This window comes from Lagenorhynchus albirostris, chromosome 12, assembly GCF_949774975.1.
Source record: "Lagenorhynchus albirostris chromosome 12, mLagAlb1.1, whole genome shotgun sequence".
NCBI classification, from domain to species: Eukaryota; Metazoa; Chordata; class Mammalia; order Artiodactyla; family Delphinidae; genus Lagenorhynchus; species Lagenorhynchus albirostris.
Genome location: NC_083106.1, coordinates 52,845,185 through 52,866,466, shown reverse-complemented (window position 1 = coordinate 52,866,466; position 21,282 = coordinate 52,845,185). Strand labels below are relative to the sequence as shown.

The 21,282-nt window shown below is 46.2% G+C and overlaps 1 protein-coding gene across 2 annotated transcripts in view; it reads right to left on the bottom strand.

Annotated features, from left to right (window-relative positions):
- The window catches only part of PREP (prolyl endopeptidase), a 137,277-nt gene extending 117,243 nt beyond the window's left edge, over positions 1-20,034 (bottom strand). For both annotated transcript variants that reach the window (XM_060167197.1, XM_060167198.1), the window contains exons 1-2: positions 19,904-20,034; positions 14,708-14,782 (exon numbers count right to left, since the gene is read on the bottom strand). In XM_060167197.1, coding sequence (XP_060023180.1) covers positions 14,708-14,782; positions 19,904-19,948 — 120 coding nt within the window. In that variant the 5' untranslated portion in view covers positions 19,949-20,034. The remainder of the gene's footprint in view (positions 1-14,707; positions 14,783-19,903) is intronic.
- Between the last annotated feature and the right edge of the window lie 1,248 nt (positions 20,035-21,282).

The window sequence follows — 21,282 nt, the reverse complement described above, 5'->3', positions numbered from 1 at the left end:
CAGAGGATGAGAGGCAGCTGCTGCAGGAGACAGCTTTAGAAACGGAGACTATGGAGGAATGGGGTAATGTACAGGACAGATTTAGGAACCTACACCCAAAAGAGAGAAGAGTGCCCCTTATTTTCCAGTGCGCTCCGAACTTTCAAACATTAGCAGTCCATCAGATGACAAAGAAAAGCTTGCTCGGGTCACGGTGGTAACTACAATGCCATTACCTCAACCCAGAGAGGGGCCTTTCTCTTCCTGGTCCCACAAACCCCTACAAACCCCAAGGACGAGCCACGTCAAATCCAACAGGCGAGAGCCCAAAACCCATGGGGCTTGTCCTTGAACATTAAAAGCCCAGAGTGGGTCCCTCTCTTCTCTCTGGGACCATCTGCTCTCAGGTCAGGAAGGCTCCCACTAAGCTTCCCGCTGCATGTGGGTAACTGACCAGAAGCCCTGCCAGGACTCTTTCCACCTTCTCTGCCTGTCCCGCTGAAGGCAAATCAACTTGTTCCCTCACTGGGCTAGTTACTGTCAATCAAGGGGGAAGGAAACAGAAAGTCTCATTCCGACCTTAGATTCAAGCCTTGTTCTCAGATCTCGCCATCACCAGGGCATCCCTTCAAAGTCGGAACACTAACCCTTTTTGGCTCTGTTCTTGGGTGTACACACTACTGACCAGAAGCCTGGCAAGGACAGAGGTGATCTGCACATCAAATCCAAACCTAACTAAAAATCCAACCAGGACGAAGTTAAACACGTACAAATCCTCTCTTGAATAATTCTTGTATCAGTGAGGGAATCCAAACTATAACAAGAGTATTTGAAAAATAAGAAAAACTAAAACATTAAGAATTAAAGTCCTTAATGCAAATCACAACTACAATGAGGTATCACCTCACACCAGTCAGAATGGCCATTATCAAAAAATCTACAAACAATAAATGCTGGAGGGCTTCCCTGGTGGCGCAGTGGTTGAGAATCTGCCTGCTAATGCAGGGGCAACGCATTCGAGCCCTGGTCTGGGAGGATCCCACATGCCGCGAAGGAACTAGGCCCGTGAGACACAACTACGGAGCCTGAGCGTCTGGAGACTGTGCTCCACAACAAGAGAGGCCGGGATAGTGAGAGGCCCGCGCACCGCGATGAAGAGTGGCCCCCGCTTGCCACAACTAGAGAAAGCCCTCGCACAGAAACGAAGACCCGACACAGCCAAAAATAAATTAATTAATTAATAAACTCCTACCCGCAACATCTTCTAAAATAAATAAATAAATAAATAAATGCTGGAGAGGGTGTGGAGAAAAGGGGACCCTGTTGCACTGTTGGTGGGAATGTAAATTGATATAGCCACTATGGAGAACAGTATGGAGGTTCCTTAATAAAGCTAAAAATAGAGTTACCATACGACCCAGCAATCCCACTACTGGGCATATACCCTGAGAAAACCATAATTCAAAAAGAGTCATGTACCATAATGTTCATTGCAGCTCTGTTTACAATAGCCAGGACATGGAAGCAACCTAAGTGTCCATCGACAGACGAATGGATAAACAAGATGTGGCACATATATACAATGGAATATTACTCAGCCATAAAAAAACCGAAATTGAGTTATTTGTAGTGAGGTGGATGGACCTAGAGTCTGTCTTACAGAGTGAAGTAAGTCAGAAAGAAAAAAACAAATACTGTATGCTAACACATATATATAGAATCGAAAAAAAAAATGGTTCTGAAGAATTTAGGGGCAGGACAGGAATAAAGACACAGACGTAGAGAATGGACTTGAGGACACGGTTAGGAGGAAGGGTAAGCTGGGATGAAGTGAGAGAGTGGCATGGACATATATACACTACCAAATGTAAAACAGATAGCTAGTGGGAAGCAGCCACAAAGCACAGGGAGACCAGCTCGGTGCTTTGTGACCCCCTAGAGGGGTGGGATATGGAGGGTGGGAGGGAGACGCAAGAGGGAGGAGATATGGGGATATATGTATACATATAGCTGATTCACTTTGTTATACTGCAGAAACTAACACACCACTGTAAAGCAACTATACTCCAATAAAGATGTTAAAAAAAAAAGAATTAAAGTTCTTAGAATGTGGTAAAAACACTTCGAGTTGAGATCTGTTTCCTTTCGGTACCTTTAGGAAGCCCCACTGATAGACTGGGGGTGGAGTGGCTGAGGTGTGACCTCTGCTAGCCATCAGAGTACCCCTCCCCGAGATCCAGGGATTGATCCAGAGCTGGGCAGGACATCCATGCAGGATGAGGCTCGAGGCTGATCTAAGGGCTTTGTTTCATGAATCCCACACACGTCGGGGCAGCTGACCTGATCTAGTCCACAGGACGGATTCAGGAGTGGACCTGGAACAGGCTCGGGGGATGGTGTTGGTGCCTGGGTGTGCCATATGCTGCAGGACAGCGCCCACACTGTGACTGATGAGGTACATCTGGCCCAGGGGAGGTGCTCTGTACCCAAATAAAAAGGCTGGGCCTGGAAAATGAGTTACAACTTCGGGACGTTTGGGGGTTACCCTCTCTCTTGATCAGATTTTATCATTTCCGGGTGCCGGCAGCTGACACTGAAGGTCATAGATAATGGTAGTGATACCTCTATGTTCTAACTATGCTAACTCCTTTCTACATTCTTCACATAAGTAAACCCTGTTCACTTTCATAAACAGAGTCTTTCGTCAATTCTTCTCTACATGTAACAGTCAATAAAGTAGCTATGAACCCAGGCTAAGTAACCAGAATCCTTTTTCAGGGACTGAGGTGAACACTGGAAGGAGAAGTAATCTTATGAGATTTGGGACTGTCAGGACTGTGTAAAGCCTGAAGGGGCAAGGCCCATCTTTCCCTACCATGTGGGAGAGGCTGCTAGAAAACAAAACAATCAGAGAAAAGCAGATGACCTAAGAGACAAAGAGAGACAGGTTTCCAGAAACATCATGTGCAGTCCCGGCTCAGGCTGTGCCTAAAGGCATGTACTGATCTTCAATTATGTGAGCCACTCAGCTCCTTTTTTTTATATGAGCTAGAGCGAGCTGGCTTTCAGGTGCTGCTCGTCAAGAGTCCTGCCTGATACAGCTCTTCCAGGAGCCGCTCAGCTGGCCAAGCATGGGCAGGGTAGGAGAGGAGGAATCCACCAGAAGCTTGCCCAAGGGCTGGATAGGGAAGCCTGGAAAAGGTGATCCACCAATGAGAAAGAGTGAAATTTAACTAAACGTTCAAACCAAAAAGTTTTCAAGTAACAAAGTGAAATAAAAAGAAATTAATGAGCTAGAAAATTAAAGAGTACAACTTATAAGGCCTAGAACCATTTCTTTCTAAAAAGACAAACAGCAACCAAAAAACTCCCATGCATTCAACCGAAGCGCTGGCTAAGCCAGTCAAAAAGGGGAGAGGAGTTACAGATGCTGGAAGTTTGAAATAATAAAGAAAGAGAGACAGGGACTTCCCTGGTGGCGCAGTGGTTAAGAATCCGCCTACCAATGCAGGGGACACGGGTTTGATCCCTGGTCCGGGAAGATCCCACATGCCGCGAAGCAACTAAGCCCGTGCGCCACAACTACTGAGCCTGCGCTCTAGAGCCCACGAGCCACAACTACCAAGCCTGCGGGCCACAACTACTGAAGCCCACGCGCCTAGAGCCCGTGCTCTGCAACAAGAGAAGCCACCGCAATGAGAACCCTGTGCACCGCTACGAAGAGTACCCCTGCTCGCCGGAACTAGAGAAAGCCTGCACGCATCAATAAAGACCCAGCACAGCCAAAAAAAACCCCAAAAAACAAATAGAGACACAAACAAGGAGAGTAAAGTCATTACAAGAACTATTTCACATAATCCCCTGTTAGTAAATTTTAAAATCTCAATGACACGGACAATTTTCTAGGAAATACAGATGCCTAAAATTGATCCAAAAAGAAAGGAGATCTAAACAGAGCCCAAGAAATAATTGCAGTAAAAGAATTTGTCCCAAATAGCTCTAAAGATGAGGCCTATTAAATTATCAAGCAGATAGTTCCTGTGCTATTTAAACTATTTAATAATAAGTGCAATGGCAAGCATTTATTAAGCACTTACTTGTGTCCACCACTCCGCTCCACGGTTCAAAAACATTATCACTCAATTTTACCCACAACCATACACAGTAGTTTTCTCCAGATTATAAATCAGAAAATTGAAGCTTAGGGGCTTCCCTGGTGGCACAGTGGTTAGGAGTCCGCCTGCCAATGCAGGAGACGTGGGTTATAGCCCTGGTCTGGGAAGATCCCACATGCCGCGGAGCAACTAAGCCTGTGCGCCACAACTACTGAGCTTGTGCTCTAGAGCCCGAGAATCAAAACTACTGAAGCCCGCGTGCCTAGAGCCCACGCTCCACAACGGGAGAGGCCACCGCAATGAGAAGCCCACACACCGCAACGAAGAGTAGCCCCCGCTCGACGCAACTAGGGAAAGCCCATGCACAGCAATGAAGACCCAATGCAGCCAAAAATAAATTTTAAAAAAAAATTTAAAAAAATTGAAGCTCAGAGAGGTTAATAAGCATGACCAATGTCACAACTCTGATAAAACTGTGGAGTTAAGATTCAAACCTGTCTTTCTACCTCTAAAGCTATTCATTAAATGAATATACACTACTGCTTTCCCATGAATAAACAGGTTCCAAGATCTCGAAGGGTTCTCATCAGCTTCTGGGGAGAACAGGGTAGAAAAAAAATTCTGGAAGAAGGGAAACAAGTTAGGAAGCTACTGAATGCCTAGCTCAGTGGCAATGCATGCCTGAACCAGGCAGTGACAGCCTGGATAAAAACAAGAAGGGTATGAGATTCTACACAGGCAGAACTGGAGCTCCAGAGAACAGTGTGCATGATTGAATAGAGAGCTGACCCAAATGGTCAGAGTGCCATCCACTGTTATACAGGAGAGACCCAGAGGTCTTTATTGTGACACATGCCTTGATTTCCCCCAATGAGAAAATTAGAATCGCAAACACTGTCCCTCTAATTTACAAAGACGCTACGAACAAGTGAGGCATCTATGAGAACCTTAACTCCTTGCAAGCGCCCTATATAAATCAAAGGTGTTATTATTGTTCTCTAATCATGTCTAAGCATTCTCTAGGGCAGTTTTCCCAAGCTTTCTGGATCTTAAGAATTACCTGGTGAGGTGATTGGGAAATAGACTTCTACCCAAATCAGATGCTACAGAAGTAGAGCTTGGGCATGTCTATTTTTAACAAATACCCAGGTGATTTTTATGACTGAATGCTTTCCCCCTGGACATGGCAGCATGGGCTGGTGAATGGATTCCAGATACCTAAGAGAAAAGAAAGAGGCTCAGAAACGTCAGTTATCTTCGTTCTTTAGGTGTTAGTTCTTTCATAACTGTTTTCCTAAAGATACCATGTCTGATATCAGCATTTCTCATAGAGGACATGCAGATTATTGGAACCAAGGCCGAGTAGCTGCCTACGGGGAACATATTAATGTTAAATGTACACAAGCACCTTAAGAATTTCATCAATGGTTTGGGGTCTGCTTTTCTAAAACGGAGCTTTCCCTGGTGGTGAACAAATGGGGCAAGACCCCCAGCCTCTACTCAAGATGCGGCTCAGCCTCCTTTCGGCACTGACCTCTAGCAGCTCAAAGGTTACATGGTTCGCCCAACTCCAATCTCTGGTCTCCTAGGCTGATGTGTGAGTCCAGGCCAGCATGGGCCACATCTGTCTTGCTCATGACAACACATCCCTTTCCTCACCCCCATTTAACCCAATGCTTGGTGCAGTGGGCACACCGGTAAACCCAGGACAGGGGGAGAAGGGGAGGGCATGAGCACATATGGAGAAGGAAGGGGAATGAAACCAGTGGACCTATGGCATTAGGGCCAGCCAGCATCCATTCTCCTCCCCAGGGCTCTACCCTGCGTAGTGAGATACTAACCTCACATAGCTGTCCTGCCACTACAGAAGCCAAAGAGGGTCCCTAAGGCTTTTACCAAATCTTTTTTCATTGTCACAGTACAGCCAAGAAGTGAGCACACATCTGGAGCTTGGCCAATCAAAACTCCCTCTCCTGGGATGCAGTCACTTGAACAAGCGACAGAGGGCCAAATCACTGTAATCACTGATGCCATCAGCAGTGCTGGGTGAAAAGTGGAAATTCCCACCACGGAGTCCCACAACTGTCTGGTTCCTGCCTGCTCTAAGCCTGGCCCTCAGTGCATCCCAGGAGCTGGCCTCATATACTTGCTATGAATTCCTTATTTGCCTAACATGGCCAGAATTCATTTATACTGCTTGCCTCAAAAAGCTCATTACAGAAATCAAGAGAAAGAAGACAGAAAAAGACAAGAGAGAGCACTGCTTAGAAAAGAGGATGGCCCAGGACCAGCAAATTCTATCATACTTTTGACAATTACCCCATGCACAGATCAAAAGGATGTCGTTCTCTAAATACATATTTCAACTGCGGATTTATCAGAAGTGTGTTTGCGAACATACATAAGGCTAAACCTTTCTGTAGGAGGGGGTGAGACCTTTAAGACCTGAGACGCCTTGCAGATTGAGATGATATGTGGTAACAGATTTACCTAGAGCATTTCCTGTTTCCACTAGAGGAGGAACAACACAGTAGTAATTCTCAATCCAGGTCCTTACATGAAACATTAATGAATGGATGGCAGGGCGTTTCACAGGCCAGCTTTGCCAGTGGGTTCAGAAAACACCAATTAAAAGAGGCACTACCAAATAGCTTTAAGGTAATGTTTGGCCTAGTTCAGTCGTCGTCCTTTAGAACAACTAAGCCACACTTAGATGCCACAGTTCCGTTGGCGGAGGTGTGGGGAATTCAATGCTTAGAATTTAAGTATCTTTTTCTAAATAACTAGAATTCAAAAGGAAAATCCTGCTCCATTTTGTGGATGAAAATAAAAAGACAGAGGCGTCTTTAAAGTTCAACATTCTGAGCAAGCAAATAAGAGGACTAGAGGCTGAAGGTCTACATCTCAAAACATTGAAGCAGCAGTGCCCAGGATGTATCATCTTTGTACACAGCTCTGCTGTGTGGGGAAAATGAATTTTTACATGCATTTTCTCAGTTGGGTGTCATTAAAACCTTGGAGCTGAGATGAATTGAGTGTGACTATATTCATTTTATAGATGAAGAAAAGGAATCCCAGGTAAGGTAGCTGGCTGTGCTCAAAGGCCAAGAAAATGAAAGACCAAGGGCTATGACTTCTATTCCCATCTGGCAAATATTCTGTTTCTCCACCCTGCCTCCCAACAGAGGTGACATGGGAAACGCCTGGAAACTCACAGGATGAAGGAACTACTTAAAAAGAGGATATTCACAGTTTGTCCTGAAGTCTTCGAAAGAACACCATAAACCAAACCCAAAACCTAAAGTCTCCTATGCTGTTCATTATATCCAGTATTCCTCAGTTCCCAGTCAGCTTCATCTGCTGTCTGTTGGCTTAGAGACACTGAACTGGCCCTTCATGTTAGTGGAAGTCCTGGGAGCAAGCTTCCACGGTTGCCTCTGCGGCCTGACAGCCTGAGGGGGAAATGCAAGTGGACAGAAGGATCGTGGCTCACCCAGCTCCCCACCAGTTCTTGCCCACGCTGGCTCTGCCCCACTTTAGGAAAGCACACCGCCCAGGGAGATCTAGGCCAGACTGATACCAGCACAGAGCAGCAACTCCTCACGCTACCTGCTTTTAGGGTTAACCTCAAAGAACAAAAACAAAAGCAAGCAAGCAAAGAAAAAAACCGCATATTAGGATAGGCAGAAAGGATCCCAGGGAAAGGTGTTGACTGCCCTCAACTTTGTTCTCCACCGACCTCTGTGACATTAAAATACCTACACAGAAATCCTAGGCTATTTAAATACCCTAGAGATGATCAGAAGTCCTTTGAGATTTAAATCTTTCCTGCCAAGGAAGGGAACAGTGCGGGCAGAAAGGGGACGTTTCCAGCTTCTTCACCTGTAAGACTGAGGGACTGTTCTGTTCATTACCTTCACAGCCCCTTCTCAGCAGGTGTAATGGGCGACCCCCAACTACTCAGACAAATGGGGTGTGGGGGAAAAGACCTACATTCTGTATTCCTTTGATCCTCTCTGAAACAAATGGTGATGTCATTTTTTAGAAGGACTGAACATAAAAACAATTTTTTTTTTTTGCTGGTTCCTATTAAGAGTTCTTCTCTCATGATCCACAAGGGATGGAGCTGTTGTTACTGTCCTTTTGCCTGAGGCAGCTCTCAGAGAGGGAAAAATAAATTAGCCATTTGATATCTGCAGCTGATATTCTACATTTGCTTACCTCCTGTACCAAAGCCCCAGGACAGAGCTTCTGTGGAAGCCGGACTTGACAACTAGTTACAATGACAGCAGCTATCCCACGAAAGGTGTAAATTTTTCCTTTCTGTATCTCCCCTTCACTAACTCAGTAACAAGTTCTGGAATATTCAACCAAGAGGCTGAAGCCACAATACGATGGAGTAAAATGGGGAGACTCTTCAAAAGGCTACAAGGACATTGCTTCTATCTGGACTTTAGGGCTGCAAAACCAAGCCCAGGGATGCAGAGAATTTCTCACTATCAGGAAGGGGTGCAGATGGTGCCACGTGGACTGACTGCACCACGATGGACGGGGAGGCCAGGGGAAAGAAATACACATTCGGTACTCTCACAGGGACCTGACAGCGAGACGGCTGCTTCCGTAAACTGCAAGGGATTGAGAGGCAATGCAAAGCTGAGGGGGCACAGCAGTCCCCTTGCTGGCGACATACAAGTCTCTACTATTCCCCAGGACGTGTGGTCCATCTGCACAGTGAAGAACACAGGACCATGGTAAGGTCACTGGATTTGGCAATGGGGCTGCTGCTGATCACGAAGAGAATGGTTTATACTGATGGGAGACAGGACAAAGGAAGAAGGGCTATCAGCTGCATGGAGGGGCGTGCAGAGTGGCTAATCGACAGGAAAAGAGGAGATGGCCCGTGACAGTATCTGAAATTAGATCTGAACAGGGCACACCCAAAGGGGCCAGGACACCAACTGAGAGGAAGAAAGAGGCTGCAAAGAGCTAAGGCCGAGTGTGGGGTTTGGGGTTCACTTGTTTGTGTCCCACAGGAAACTTAGGAAGTTAAAGATTAGGAAGTGAATCACATGCACATTACTGTCAGTGGGTGGGGGATGGGTGTCTTGCTATTAGTAGTCTGGAGGCTCAAGTTACCTCGGTGTCAAAATATCGGGGTGCATCAAGGCTGCTACATACTTCCTTCCATGACCTGCAAAGGACAAGCTTTTTTTTTTTTTTAAATAGATTTATTTATTTTTATTTTTGGCTGCGGTGGCTCTTCCTTGCTATGCGCGGGCTTTCTCTAGTTGCGGTGAGCGGGGGCTACTCTTTGTTACGGTGCGCGGGCTTCTCATTGTGGTGGCTTCTCTTTGTTGCTGACCACGGGGTCTAGGTGTGTGGGCTTCAGTAGTTGTGGCTCGTGGGCTCTAGAGCGCAGGCTCAGTAGTTGTGGCACATGGTCTTAGTTGCTCCACAGCATGTGGCATCTTCCCGGACCAGGGCTCAAACCTGTGTCCCCTGCACTGGCAGGCAGATTCTTAACCACTGCTCCACCAGGGAAGAGCCTGCTGAATGGGAAGTATGGACTGACCATCTGTTGGGACCTGCCTATCTGTCTTCAAATCCTTTTTAATGACTGCAAACCTCCCTCTCTGCCATCTCACACTGAAAACTTCCAAGGTTACCCTGGTGTCCCATTTACCCCAGTGAGATTTCACTATGGTTCAGACACCTCAAGAGTATATCACACTTACGAGATGTCTAAAGGGCTTTTAACCCAGAGCCTTCCCTTTATCTTATTACTGTTTAGGTTGTATTTCCATACAGATGCTCCTAGAATTACACACATACTTTATAAAGTTGTAATCACTGGGAGCACTACAATCTTGCATCCTTCTCCCACTTCATATTCTACCTTAAGCACTTTTTCACTTAGAAAGCAATCTTTACAGCCCAACATTTTAATAGAGGCATGTACTATTTCGTTAAGCAGATCCACCAGATTTGACTTAAACACTAAACTATTGTTGGAAATGGTGATTTCCAATTTTTCACTATTAAAAATAATGCCCCAGGAGCTTCCCCGGTGGCGCAGTGGTTGAGAGTCCGCCTGCCGATGCAGGGGACGCGGGTTCGTGCCCTGGTCCGGGAAGATCCCACATGGCGCGGAGCGGCTGGGCCTGTGAGCCGTGGCCACTGAGCCTGCGCGTCCGGAGCCTGTGCTCTGCAACGGGAGAGGCCACAACAGTGAGAGGCCCGCGTACTGCAAAAAATAAAATAAAAAAAATAATGCCCCAAACTGGCCCTTTTCTAGATCTCCCTATTTCTGAAGTGACACTATTACTCTCCCAGTAGGCCTGAAAACTCTTCTTCCTTAGGTATTTGCTTTTTGCTATCAGATGGGTTGATTTCTCATCATTGCTATTGATTTTACATTTATTTGGTACATACTCACGTCACTTGAACGCATTAATTCTAAAAAGTTTTCAGTTGTTTCCCTGAGGTTTTCTAGACACATAATCATAGAATCTATAATTAATGATAATTTTATTTTCGCCTGTACAAATTTCAGTTCATGTTTTATCGCACTGGTCAAAGCTTCGCAAACATACAAAAATAGTAGTGACAGAGATATTCCAGCCTAGCGCTTAGGTTGTTTTGAATATTTATCTTATTAAAGTTATTTCTATTTTTAGCTTTGGATTTTAATGCTTAAAATATTAACTAGGTTAATTATAGAATATAGGTTTAATCTATGAATGTAATAATATTAAATTGTTCTTGAATTCCTGTGACAAATTCTGCTTTTTTTTTTTTAACCTGCTAACATTATTTAGTCTTTACATCTATATTCACAAGAAAGGTTGGTCCCTATCTTCACTGTCCAAAATGGTAGCCACTAGCCCCATGTAGCAAATAAGCAACTGATCACGTGGCTGGTCTGAATTGATATGTGCTATAAGTATAAAATATATACTGGATTTTGAAAACTTACTTTAAAAAAAAAGAATGTAAAATATCTTAACAGTATTTTATATTCATTACATGCTGAGATGCTAATATTTTGAGTATACTAGATTAAATTATTACAATTAATTTCATCTGTTTCTTGTTACTTACTGTGGCTACTAGAAAACTTTGAATTATCTACGTGGCTTACATTATATCATCTATTGGGCAGTGCTGAAAACACTGTTTCCTCTTTACAAAGGTTGAATTGACCTCAAAGAAACAACTGAGTTGTGTAGGATCTTCTATAAACTGGAACATTTGCTATAAAATAGGGTTACGTGGGCCTTCAGAGCTTGAAAGAATTCACCCAGATTCAAGTCCCCACCACCACTGTCTTTGAGAATTTTCTAAGTTACAAGTCTGCTCTGAGATTCTTTTATAAAGGATAGAGCCTCAAATGCCAGGACCTCTCAGAGTTGGATAACCTATATTAAATACTAGATTAAATCAAAGACTTACCGACAGCATTTCAGATCTTAGTATAAATGAGCTATCAATGTTCCTCACTTCCGGGCTGGTTTTTCATTGAAAACGTAACAAGCAGTTTTTCTTTGATTTAGAGGTTACGTGAAGATTTTCCTTTACACCAAGGTATGGCTAATACACCTGTGTGTACGTGCCTCTCACTGTGAGTAGAAAATGTTCCTGCTGCTCTTCTGAGTGTTAGAAAAACACACTCTGTCTTTTCAGTCTGAGACCGAAATTTCACTCATCAGATTTCAGGTGACAACTAGCTCGCGTCAATAACGAGGTTGTTTAGGGGGAACTGGGCAAGGTGTGTATGGAGGATGCAGGGGGAAGGCACGAGCTGCAAAGCCCTCTGACACCTGAGGTACACCGTCTGAACAGGTCAGCGTGGGAGGGGGGTGGGGGGAAGCCGAGGGTACCTGCAGGAGGACATACAGAGTCCCACGGCAAGCACAGACATGAATATATTCCTATAGCTTGCATTTCCAAAGCTATTACACCCAGGGTCTTTGATCTTTTATCATTTCTTTAATGTGGACTGCCTGGGTTCCACTGGACTGCCTGGGTTCCACTCTTACTAGCTACGTGAACTTGGACATGTTACTTAATCACTCTAACTCAATTTCTTCATCTGTGAAATGGGAAAAATAAAAAGGCCTATGTCAGAGTTTGAGAACTGAATGGGATAGGGTATGCAAAGCTACCAGTGAAGTGCCCTGCACATGGTAAACAACCAGTCAATGTAGACCACGAAAATAACAGTGTATACGTCAGTGTCATTAGCGTCTATCCAGTGTTGACTGCAAGATCACCAATTGGCAAAGTTTCATCTACTAGTAAGTGGCTCGTCAACCACAGGACCAGCCATCATCAATTAAGGAACAGCAAAGTATGCATCCATTAACACGTAAACAAAAGCTGGGTCGTTCCAACACAGCTGCATCACTCAATCACCATCAAAGGCTGAAGGAATCCAGGTTGTACCCAATACCTCAGACAAAGTAATCGTCATAGAGATAGTCCTTGGGGACAGTTTTCCAGCGATGCACAGGAAGTTCATCTCCTTCCCTCCATTACAGGCTATGAAGCTGCCTGTGACTCTCCATTCCCAGGCTCAATCCTGTCACAGCTCAGCCCAAAGCTGGATGGTCAAGGTCATCTGTGGCAGAGTGGAGGCAAGGAGGCGGCCCACACCTGCTCCCTGCTCCGCTTAGCCTACCTGCGGAGCTAGAGCCTTTGCCTGCCCCTCGAGTGACCCATTTGTTTCTCACTTGGGGATGGCTACCCATCAACCTCTATAACCCACTGCTTCACCAAAGGAAAATGAAAACCCAGATACCAATCATTCTCACCCATGAGACCTCTGTCTTTCTTGAAGGGAATCAGGAAAGGGTGAGAATGAGGGAATATAGATAGAAGTAAAAACCATTAGAAAATCTCAAAATGGTGGTGTGCTTACTTCAAGGGAAAGGACAGGGAAGAAGTTTTAAGAGTTTCTGCAGTGGGCAGAGGAGGAGAAAAACGCTAGTCACGAAGAACACCTGAGAGCGGCAGAAAGGAAAACAGGCAGGCCAGTGCTTCGGAAATGAAGAAAGACTTGATTCCTGCCTCTACTTTCTCCTCTTCCATGTATCATCGTGCCTGGCTAAGCCCTTCCCTCCACTCCGCTGCTGGTGAAGCTTTTCCCTAAGGACATGAAGGTGGTGGAGTCTGCAACCCCACTGGCCAGGGAGTGTGAAAGGGTTGGGGATGGGGGATGGGCAAGGAGAGAATTCCGATTCCACTAGCCAGGTCCACATCAGAAGGGAATGCCTTCCTGGAAAATCTGAATTGCCTTGGAAATCTGAGTTCAGTTCTCCAGAGAACACTGGTATATACGGTGGCAAGGGACCACAAGATATAAGAGCAGCTAAGACATAGGCTTTTAGAAGCTGGCCTAGAGAACTACTCAGCATGCATTAACATTTTTTTTTTTAAATGGGAAATGTACTCTGGGATTCTAAAGAAGCTCAAATAAACTTCTGGAATGCTGAGCACATTAGAAATTGCATACATATTTTTACATACTAAGTTAGCATGGCTATAAATAAAAGAGTCAAGGAACTCAGAGTGGACTGGAGAAACACTATTCCCTCAACCAAGCAAACTTAACCACATAGAGTATATGTTAATAATGAATCTCAAATGCCAAGTCTTGGGCACTCCAAGGAGAAGAAAATACCCATGGGACATGGCACTTAGAGGTAAGCTTCGTTAACGAAATGAGACTTCAGCTCAAAATACTACGTTTCTCCAAAAGAATAGGAAAGCCTCATATTTTTACACAGAGTGGAAAATTCTCCCCCCACCCCCCTATAAAATATAAGAGAATGCTTAGAATTTAGTTCTCTTATAATTTTATTGTTGTTGCATTAAAATCAATAAGTAATCTATATGACCAGCATTCAGTTTTCAGGACCTGGTACTTCTTAAATATATACGATTTTCTTTCCTTTGGAGAAAATGTATTAGGCAATTTTTTCCTTCACATAATTTTTCTGTAGGTTTTCATTTTCCTTTGGTAAAATTCTGTTTTCCTTCTTTCAAATATTTTCATTTCAAATAGTTGGTTCATTAGTGTCCCTATAAACCATGAACATTATTCAAAACAGTTACGTGACCTTCTATGGGACTAAAAATGCTTTCACCTCTTTCCCATGAATCATTTCACAGAAAAGTGGCAGTACCAACATGTCTATTCACCCTCTCACTGCAGACAACACAGGATGATACCAGAAGGGAAACGCCACGGTTATTGATGTCTAGGGTTTGGTCTGAGCCACGAAGGCCGCCTTATGTTTATTATTATTATTTTTTACATCTTTATTGGAGTATAATTGCTTTACAATGGTGTGTTAGTTTCCGCTTTATAACAAAGTGAATCAGTTATACATATACATATGTTCCCATATCTCTTCCCTCTTGCGTCTCCCTCCCTCCCACCCTCCCTATCCCACCCCACAAAGCACCCAGCTGATCTCCCTATGCTATGCGGCTGCTTCCCACTAGCTATCTACCTTACGTTTCGTAGTGTATATATGTCCATGCCTCTCTCTCGCTTTGTCACAGCTTACCCTTCCCCGCCTTATCTTTAATCATAAACCCTAATTTACCTTTGTCTGCTCGCTGTCTGGGTCTTCAAGCCAAGCGTAAGGGTCACAGATTTTATGCCCATGATAATCCTGTACCTGCAAAAGACAAAATATGGTATTAGATAACTAGTGTCTAATCCCAATTAAGTTACTACTTTCCGAATGTGGTACAGAGATAGGAAAGGGGCAGTCAGAAACAGCCCAATTGGCTCACTGGCAACGTGTCTGCCCAAATTACCACATGAACCAAAGCTGGCAGGTTCTCAAAGGTGTCAAGCCACCCTTCATGAAAAGAACGTTTTAGCTAGAGAGGGAAGAAAGATGAAAGGTCAGAATAGGAACCGCTCCATCTGTACAACACAAAACAAAGGCCTGCCGCTGTGCTAAAGAAACTTGAAAACGTGTTGTCGTAGCAAAGCACAGAATTACACAGTGCAGTGGGGATGCCGGAAGGGCACGCTTGGGAGGGAGCCACCGCACACGAGTGCACTGCCCTGTTCTCGCTAAGCTCACTGATGATTAGAAAATCTCCCTACAATGTACAATATGATCCGCTGTGCCTTTAAGTCTGAACTGCCAGAAAGCAAGTTAACTAATGTGCAACGATACTAAGTGACGTCAGCTGAGAAAGCTGACTTACATGCCATAAAAGAACGTTTCTAAAACTGAAGCTTTTCTTCCGTTTAGTGCACTGTTATGAAATGCTTTCTTTCACTGTGTAGAAAAGGAGGCACAAAGGCCTCACGCATTGGGACTACCCTGATATTTAATGAATAAAATTGCCGAGCGCAAGAAGGGCCTGACTGAGGGGACACTTCCAGGAGCGCTCACAGGAGCTGATCTTCAGAACCACGTGGGAGCTTCTGAAAAACCAAATTCCTGGGCCTGCCCTCAGAGACGAACCGAGACCAGAAGAATGACAGGGAGTCGCCACTCCCCAGGTGATGATGCCTAAAGAAACTATCCACAAGTAAATGTCACTGCAGAACCTCTCCATTTCATACTCACGTGATTAATCTAATCAAATGAAACCACATGGACAACGTCTTTGCAGTCAAGTCTCTCTCAACAACTCATTAACATTCCGGCTAAGGCTTCTTATATGAGGTTGTCCAGAAGACTACCAGTGCCTCCAATGAGTTTTGCATCTGTCTCCTTGTTTTGTTCTATAATACCAAAATGTAAGGGCTATTTCCAAAGGAAAGAGAACACTCTCCTGGAAAAGGAAAACCTGCTGTTTCTGCTGCTGGTCAAAGTTTCAGCGTGGCTGCTGGCCAACTGAGAAGAATCTCCCCCAAGCCTCAAACCTCAGGCTTTCTGCAAGGGGTCAGCATCTGTCCTCATCTGGTGCCAGAGGAGAGCACCTGGGGAAATGCACACCTGGAAGAACGGGCAGTTCAGGTGGAACACAGGAACTGTTCTCAGCAAACAATGACTGACAAGTGCAACTGACAAAATCAGACGAAAGCCTTCCTGATGAGTCTCCCTAAAATTACCACTTTTCAATCCTTACCAAAAGCCTCTCTAAATTGTAGCTGATTATCATCACTGAAGAAAAGCTTTCTGTCTTTTCTTCTCATCTGCAAGTGTCTTACATTTTACACACCTTGGAATGGTTACAAAATATGCTTACAGTAACAACCATCTTTTCTCTGTCAATAAGGAATTAAAAACATTTAAAGTTGTGAAAGATCTTCCAATCCAGTATTTTTAGGAGCGATGTCAGGCACAAGATGGCAACACGCCCAGGGCCATACCGAGTTCAGAATCAGCGCTGTGACTCCAAACAAGCTGCCGACAGCTTTTCCCCAAATATTCCTTGGAGGGGACAGACCGGACACCTAAAAAACGTTCCTCGATTATGATGCTGTTAGAACTCAGACATATCCAAAGACTTCACTTTTCATAAAGAAGGGGAAAAGATGAACTGCAAGTCTTCTTAGCATTATGGCTAAGTGAAGGTGTTGCCAAGTGCTAGACCCAAAGCAATGTACATTCGCTGAATATCCATGTTGTTGTGCCTGATGCTTTAAAGCAACCCTACTTTCCAGACTACAGAATGCAATTCACAGAGACTGGAGGGCCACAGATTGACTGTGAGCTAAACACTGCGCCACAGCCACGTTATCTGATTTGGTCCTCACTGGGAGGTTATTAACCAACTCATTTTTCCAGATGAGGAAACTGAAGCTGGAGAGAATTAAAGCAATTGACAAGGGTCAGACTTAATAAGTGGGAGGCAGGACCGTGACCCACCTTGAGCCGACCTCAAAGCCTGTGGGCTCAACCTTTGGCTAATGAAGCAGGCCAGTTCTGAACTGGCAGGTGCACAGCTGGACCTTGACTCAGAACCCAGTGTATCCTACACTGGACTGCCTCCTGAACGGTGTTTACCTCTGAGCAAACAGCCCCATCGCCATCTAAAGCAGACTGAAGTTAGTTATAAGGCAGACATTTTTAACCAGGACAAGAAACCGATTCTCTCCAGGAGAATCCCAGGAGCCAAGTGCCCTCACCCCATCCCGCCCACTCCCTACATTTTTCTTTTACAAGATGATACCCTACAAATGGGGTGATCTCATAGCTACATCCCCTGAACTCAAGTTGTGCAGTATCTGATTCTCCCACCTGATTTAAGTTTGCAAACCATGCCTTATTTTCCCGAGAGGCTTTAAAAATAGAGTCCTGATAAGACACTGTTACTGTTCAATATTTCACTTGTATTGTTCAACAGCTCACCTGCTGCCTTCAGGATGAAGTGCAGACTTGTACACACAGCACGCAGAGCCCATCAAACCTGGCCCCATTTTCTTTATTTTCCCTTTCCAGCCCCCTTCCAAGCTCATCCACCCACGGATATTCTGGCCTTCCTGCCATCCTAAAACAAATGCAATTCCATGACTGTACAGCCCTACATAACGATGACTTTAAGTCACACGCCAGAAATGTCCTTTCTACCTTAACCAACTGGCCAACTTCCAGGCTCAATTCACATACTGCCTCTTCCTACTGATGGAAATTAATCTCATCCTCCCCTGTGTTCTCCACTCACCCTATACATTCTTCTAACTGCTGTAGCAGGCCCGAACTCCCTGAGGGCAACACTCTCGGGGGGGATGGGCAATGGCATTACAGTGGAACGGCAAGGTTTCCAAAACTCTGCTCACTAAAGCAGAAATCCACCACAAAGGGTTGCATGCTCCAACCCCACAGTTCAGCAGGAGACTGTGCCGTACGTAGCTGGAAGATGCTCAAGGGAGAGAGACAGAGAGCTACAGCAATCTCTAGCACCTGCTGGAGAGAAACGAACCCATCCTAGAAATCACGACTACAATTTGAGCAAATGCATAAGTCAAGCGTAGGGTTAGTAATCAGGACTCCGTCACAGGAAAAAGATACTCCACGCAGGCTATCAGGGCTGGGATAGATACACTGGGACCCACAGAGCAGGGTCCAGGCTGGACTAGAACCACATTTCCTTGGCCTTGAGGTTGACCGTGAGTTCTTTGATGAAAAGGAACTGGAGAGTATTAAAATCCACGGTATACTCTTTCAAGTTAATTGTTCCTAAGCTTTCTGATGTCTTCAAAAAATCCTCACTTAACCCTTTCAAGAACTGTAAAACACAGATAAGTGAACTGTAGGATTTTGGTAACCCTTAAAGGGAAAAACTAAGCAAGAAGCAACCCTGCCTTTAAAAATAAAACAAAACAAATCTAAAACAGCACTTATCAAACCCACATAATAGTTCTTTATAATTTTAATCTCTCCTGAAAACTCAAAGATTCTCAAGAACCAAACTGAGATATTCATGTCTTCCCGTTACTAAAGTCCGTTACACTGCAGGGCTGGACCATCATGTGAATGAATGAAGGATGATATTCTTACTACAGCAGCAAGTAAGCTCTGTGATTAGCCAAGCCGGCCCGAATAGTTCACATATGGGAGAGAAGGCCTGTAACAGGTAAGTGATCTGCCAAAGAGCATCCAGCGAGTGAGTGACAGAACCAGAACTAGCGCTCAGTTCTTCTTACTTGGTCTCTCCTCTTTTCCATTCCGGCTGGATCACTTTACTCCCAGACACAAAGGAAACAACTCTCTGAACCACAGGGATACAGCTTCTTGGGCATCAGAGTAAATTTAATAAGCGAGCAGCTGAACCGGCTGAGAAAACATGGTTACCAGATGACCACAGGTCAAAGAAACCATGGCTGCATCAGTGCCACTTGGGAATCGTAATTTAAAGCAATACGTCCTTTACTCTAAAGCCCAGTACCCTTTATCCCCAAATGAGACTGCTTTAAAGTACAGACTTTCTGGCATAAATCTGGTCAAAGCAAACAGAAAAAAACCTAGAACTGTATCCTACAAAAATCTTTTTTATTTGGATTCCATTTTAAGTAATCTGAAGAATTTGGCTATTCCTACCAGAATCATGCCCACAACATTTGGATTTACTCCAGTTCTTAAAATGCCAAACTAATTTTTACACACACAAAAAGTGTTTGCCCAGAATTCCACCCTGGGGACTTCAACAGTGACCCTGAGGTCATCTACAGCTGAAGGAAACGGTGGCTAACCCCTGCACTAGGCAAAACTTCATTCTTTAAAAGGCCATTCTCTCCCCTTCGAAGACCTCGTCTCGACCCCACCAGCTCCTGTTCTAGTTTAGGAACACTCGGATCAACACTGCCACAGCTCGGGGCCCTGCTCCACCTTCCCCAGGACTCTACCTCGGCCCGGCCCTGCATCCCCAGCGCCCGTCGCCCAGCGCTCGGCCAAGGGCAGGGGAAGCGCTCGATACACGTTTTAAAATCGAATGAATGAACTTCAACTCTAAGTATTTTTAATTTGTGAGTTGAAAAAGTTTGCTTTTGTTTTATAATTGGACATCACCTACACGCATACACACTTTTTCCTACCACCATATTTAAGCCAGAGCCGCCTCCGGTCAAAAAGCAGTGACACGTTTTGTCTTCCCACTCCCTTAAGATGCCCATTCCCACCTGGGCGTCTGCCCTTGACCCCGCTGATCTCCTTAGGAAGCGGCCCAGCGGCGGCTGATCACCGACTCCGCCGCCAGCAGGCGGAGGGTGGCCGCCACCAGGGCCCCCTCGGCTAGGGAGGAGCCCGGCGCCCCCCGCCCGGCCTTGCAAACAAAGGCCGAGGGGGAGGGGAGGGCAGGAGGGGAGGGCAGGGGGCGGCGGGGGTACTCACGGCGGTTTCATCGCGGTACACGTCGGGGTACTGGAAGGACAGCATGGCCGGGGGCGCGGGGGCGGCGCGGGCTCCGGAGCGATCGCGAGGTGGCCGGGCGGGCCGCGGGGAGAGGCGGGGGCGCGGGCCGGGCGGCGACGGCGGCGGCAGCGGCGGCGTGCAGCTCTTAGCCGGGACTCACGACCCGACCTGCGGCGCGGCGGCGAGGACTTGCGGGAAGCAGGAAGGAGCTGTCGGCGAGGCCGGCAGCCCCTCCCCGGCGGGCGGGCCCAGCGGCGGCGGCGACAAGAGGAAGGGGGCGGCGCCGTGCGTGAGCCAGGCCGGGCGCACAGCTCCCTCTGCTGGAGCGCCGGCCGCGCCCGCGCCGCCCGGGCCCAAGGACTGCTGTTCCCGGCGCGTGGCGCACCCACGCCGGGACCACCGCCCCAAGCATCCCCGCCACACCCACAATGCCACGGAGCCGGCCACACGCCCCACACGCTGGCCCCGGCCACCGCGCCGGGCACACGTGCGGTCATGCCGGCGGGGCCACCACGCCTCCTGCCCCCTCCCGCCCTCCCCGAAGTCCCCCCGCTGGCCGCTTCGCCATTGCCGCGCTCGCAGGGCCTCCCTCGAGCCGAATGAACCGCAGGGTTTGCGTATTGATTCCCCCATCTTCCTGTTCCCGGACTGGGTAGGGGCGGCGAGGAGAGACCGGGCCTCTCCCCAGCCTTGAGAGCGAAGGGCTTGAGGTGACCTAATTTACACTGCCTGTGACCCTGGACTTGGGAAGGAAGGAATAATGGATCGTGAGGACCATAAAGGAAACACACCTCTTTTCTCAACCCCCCTGGTGGACGCTGTGTGGTTGGGCAGCTGGATTATTTAGGTGCGATGAGGTGTAAGACAATGGATGAGCCCTTGAGATTTACCAGTTGAGAGGGGACCAAGGTGGGAGGACTGGAAATCATCTAGGGTCTTTTCTTCATCCTGCCGGTTCCTTTATCGGCATCTCTTTTCTGCCAGTGTGTTTGTTTATTGAGCATCTTTTATGGGGGGGGGTGCGGGGGGGTATTAGATGCTTGACCTCAAACCCATGAAATTTTAATAGTTATATTTATTCGTCCTCGGGCTAGTGATAACGTGTTCTGGCCTTGCTTTCCGGACTATCAGGAAGAAGCTTTATAGCCCCAGTTATCAGAGCTATGGTGTGTGCCCAATGTGTTTTGTACTCCTGGCTTCTTAAAAGTCCTGGGAGGAGGGCATGGGTGTGACCAGAAAGTCCTTCATGTCCTGAATTCCAGGAGGGCACGGTAACTATTGTAAACTTGTGTCTTCTGTTTCATTTTTATTACCATCCCAATTCCGTGCCTCACCCACAGTTCAGCCTTTCTGTTAGT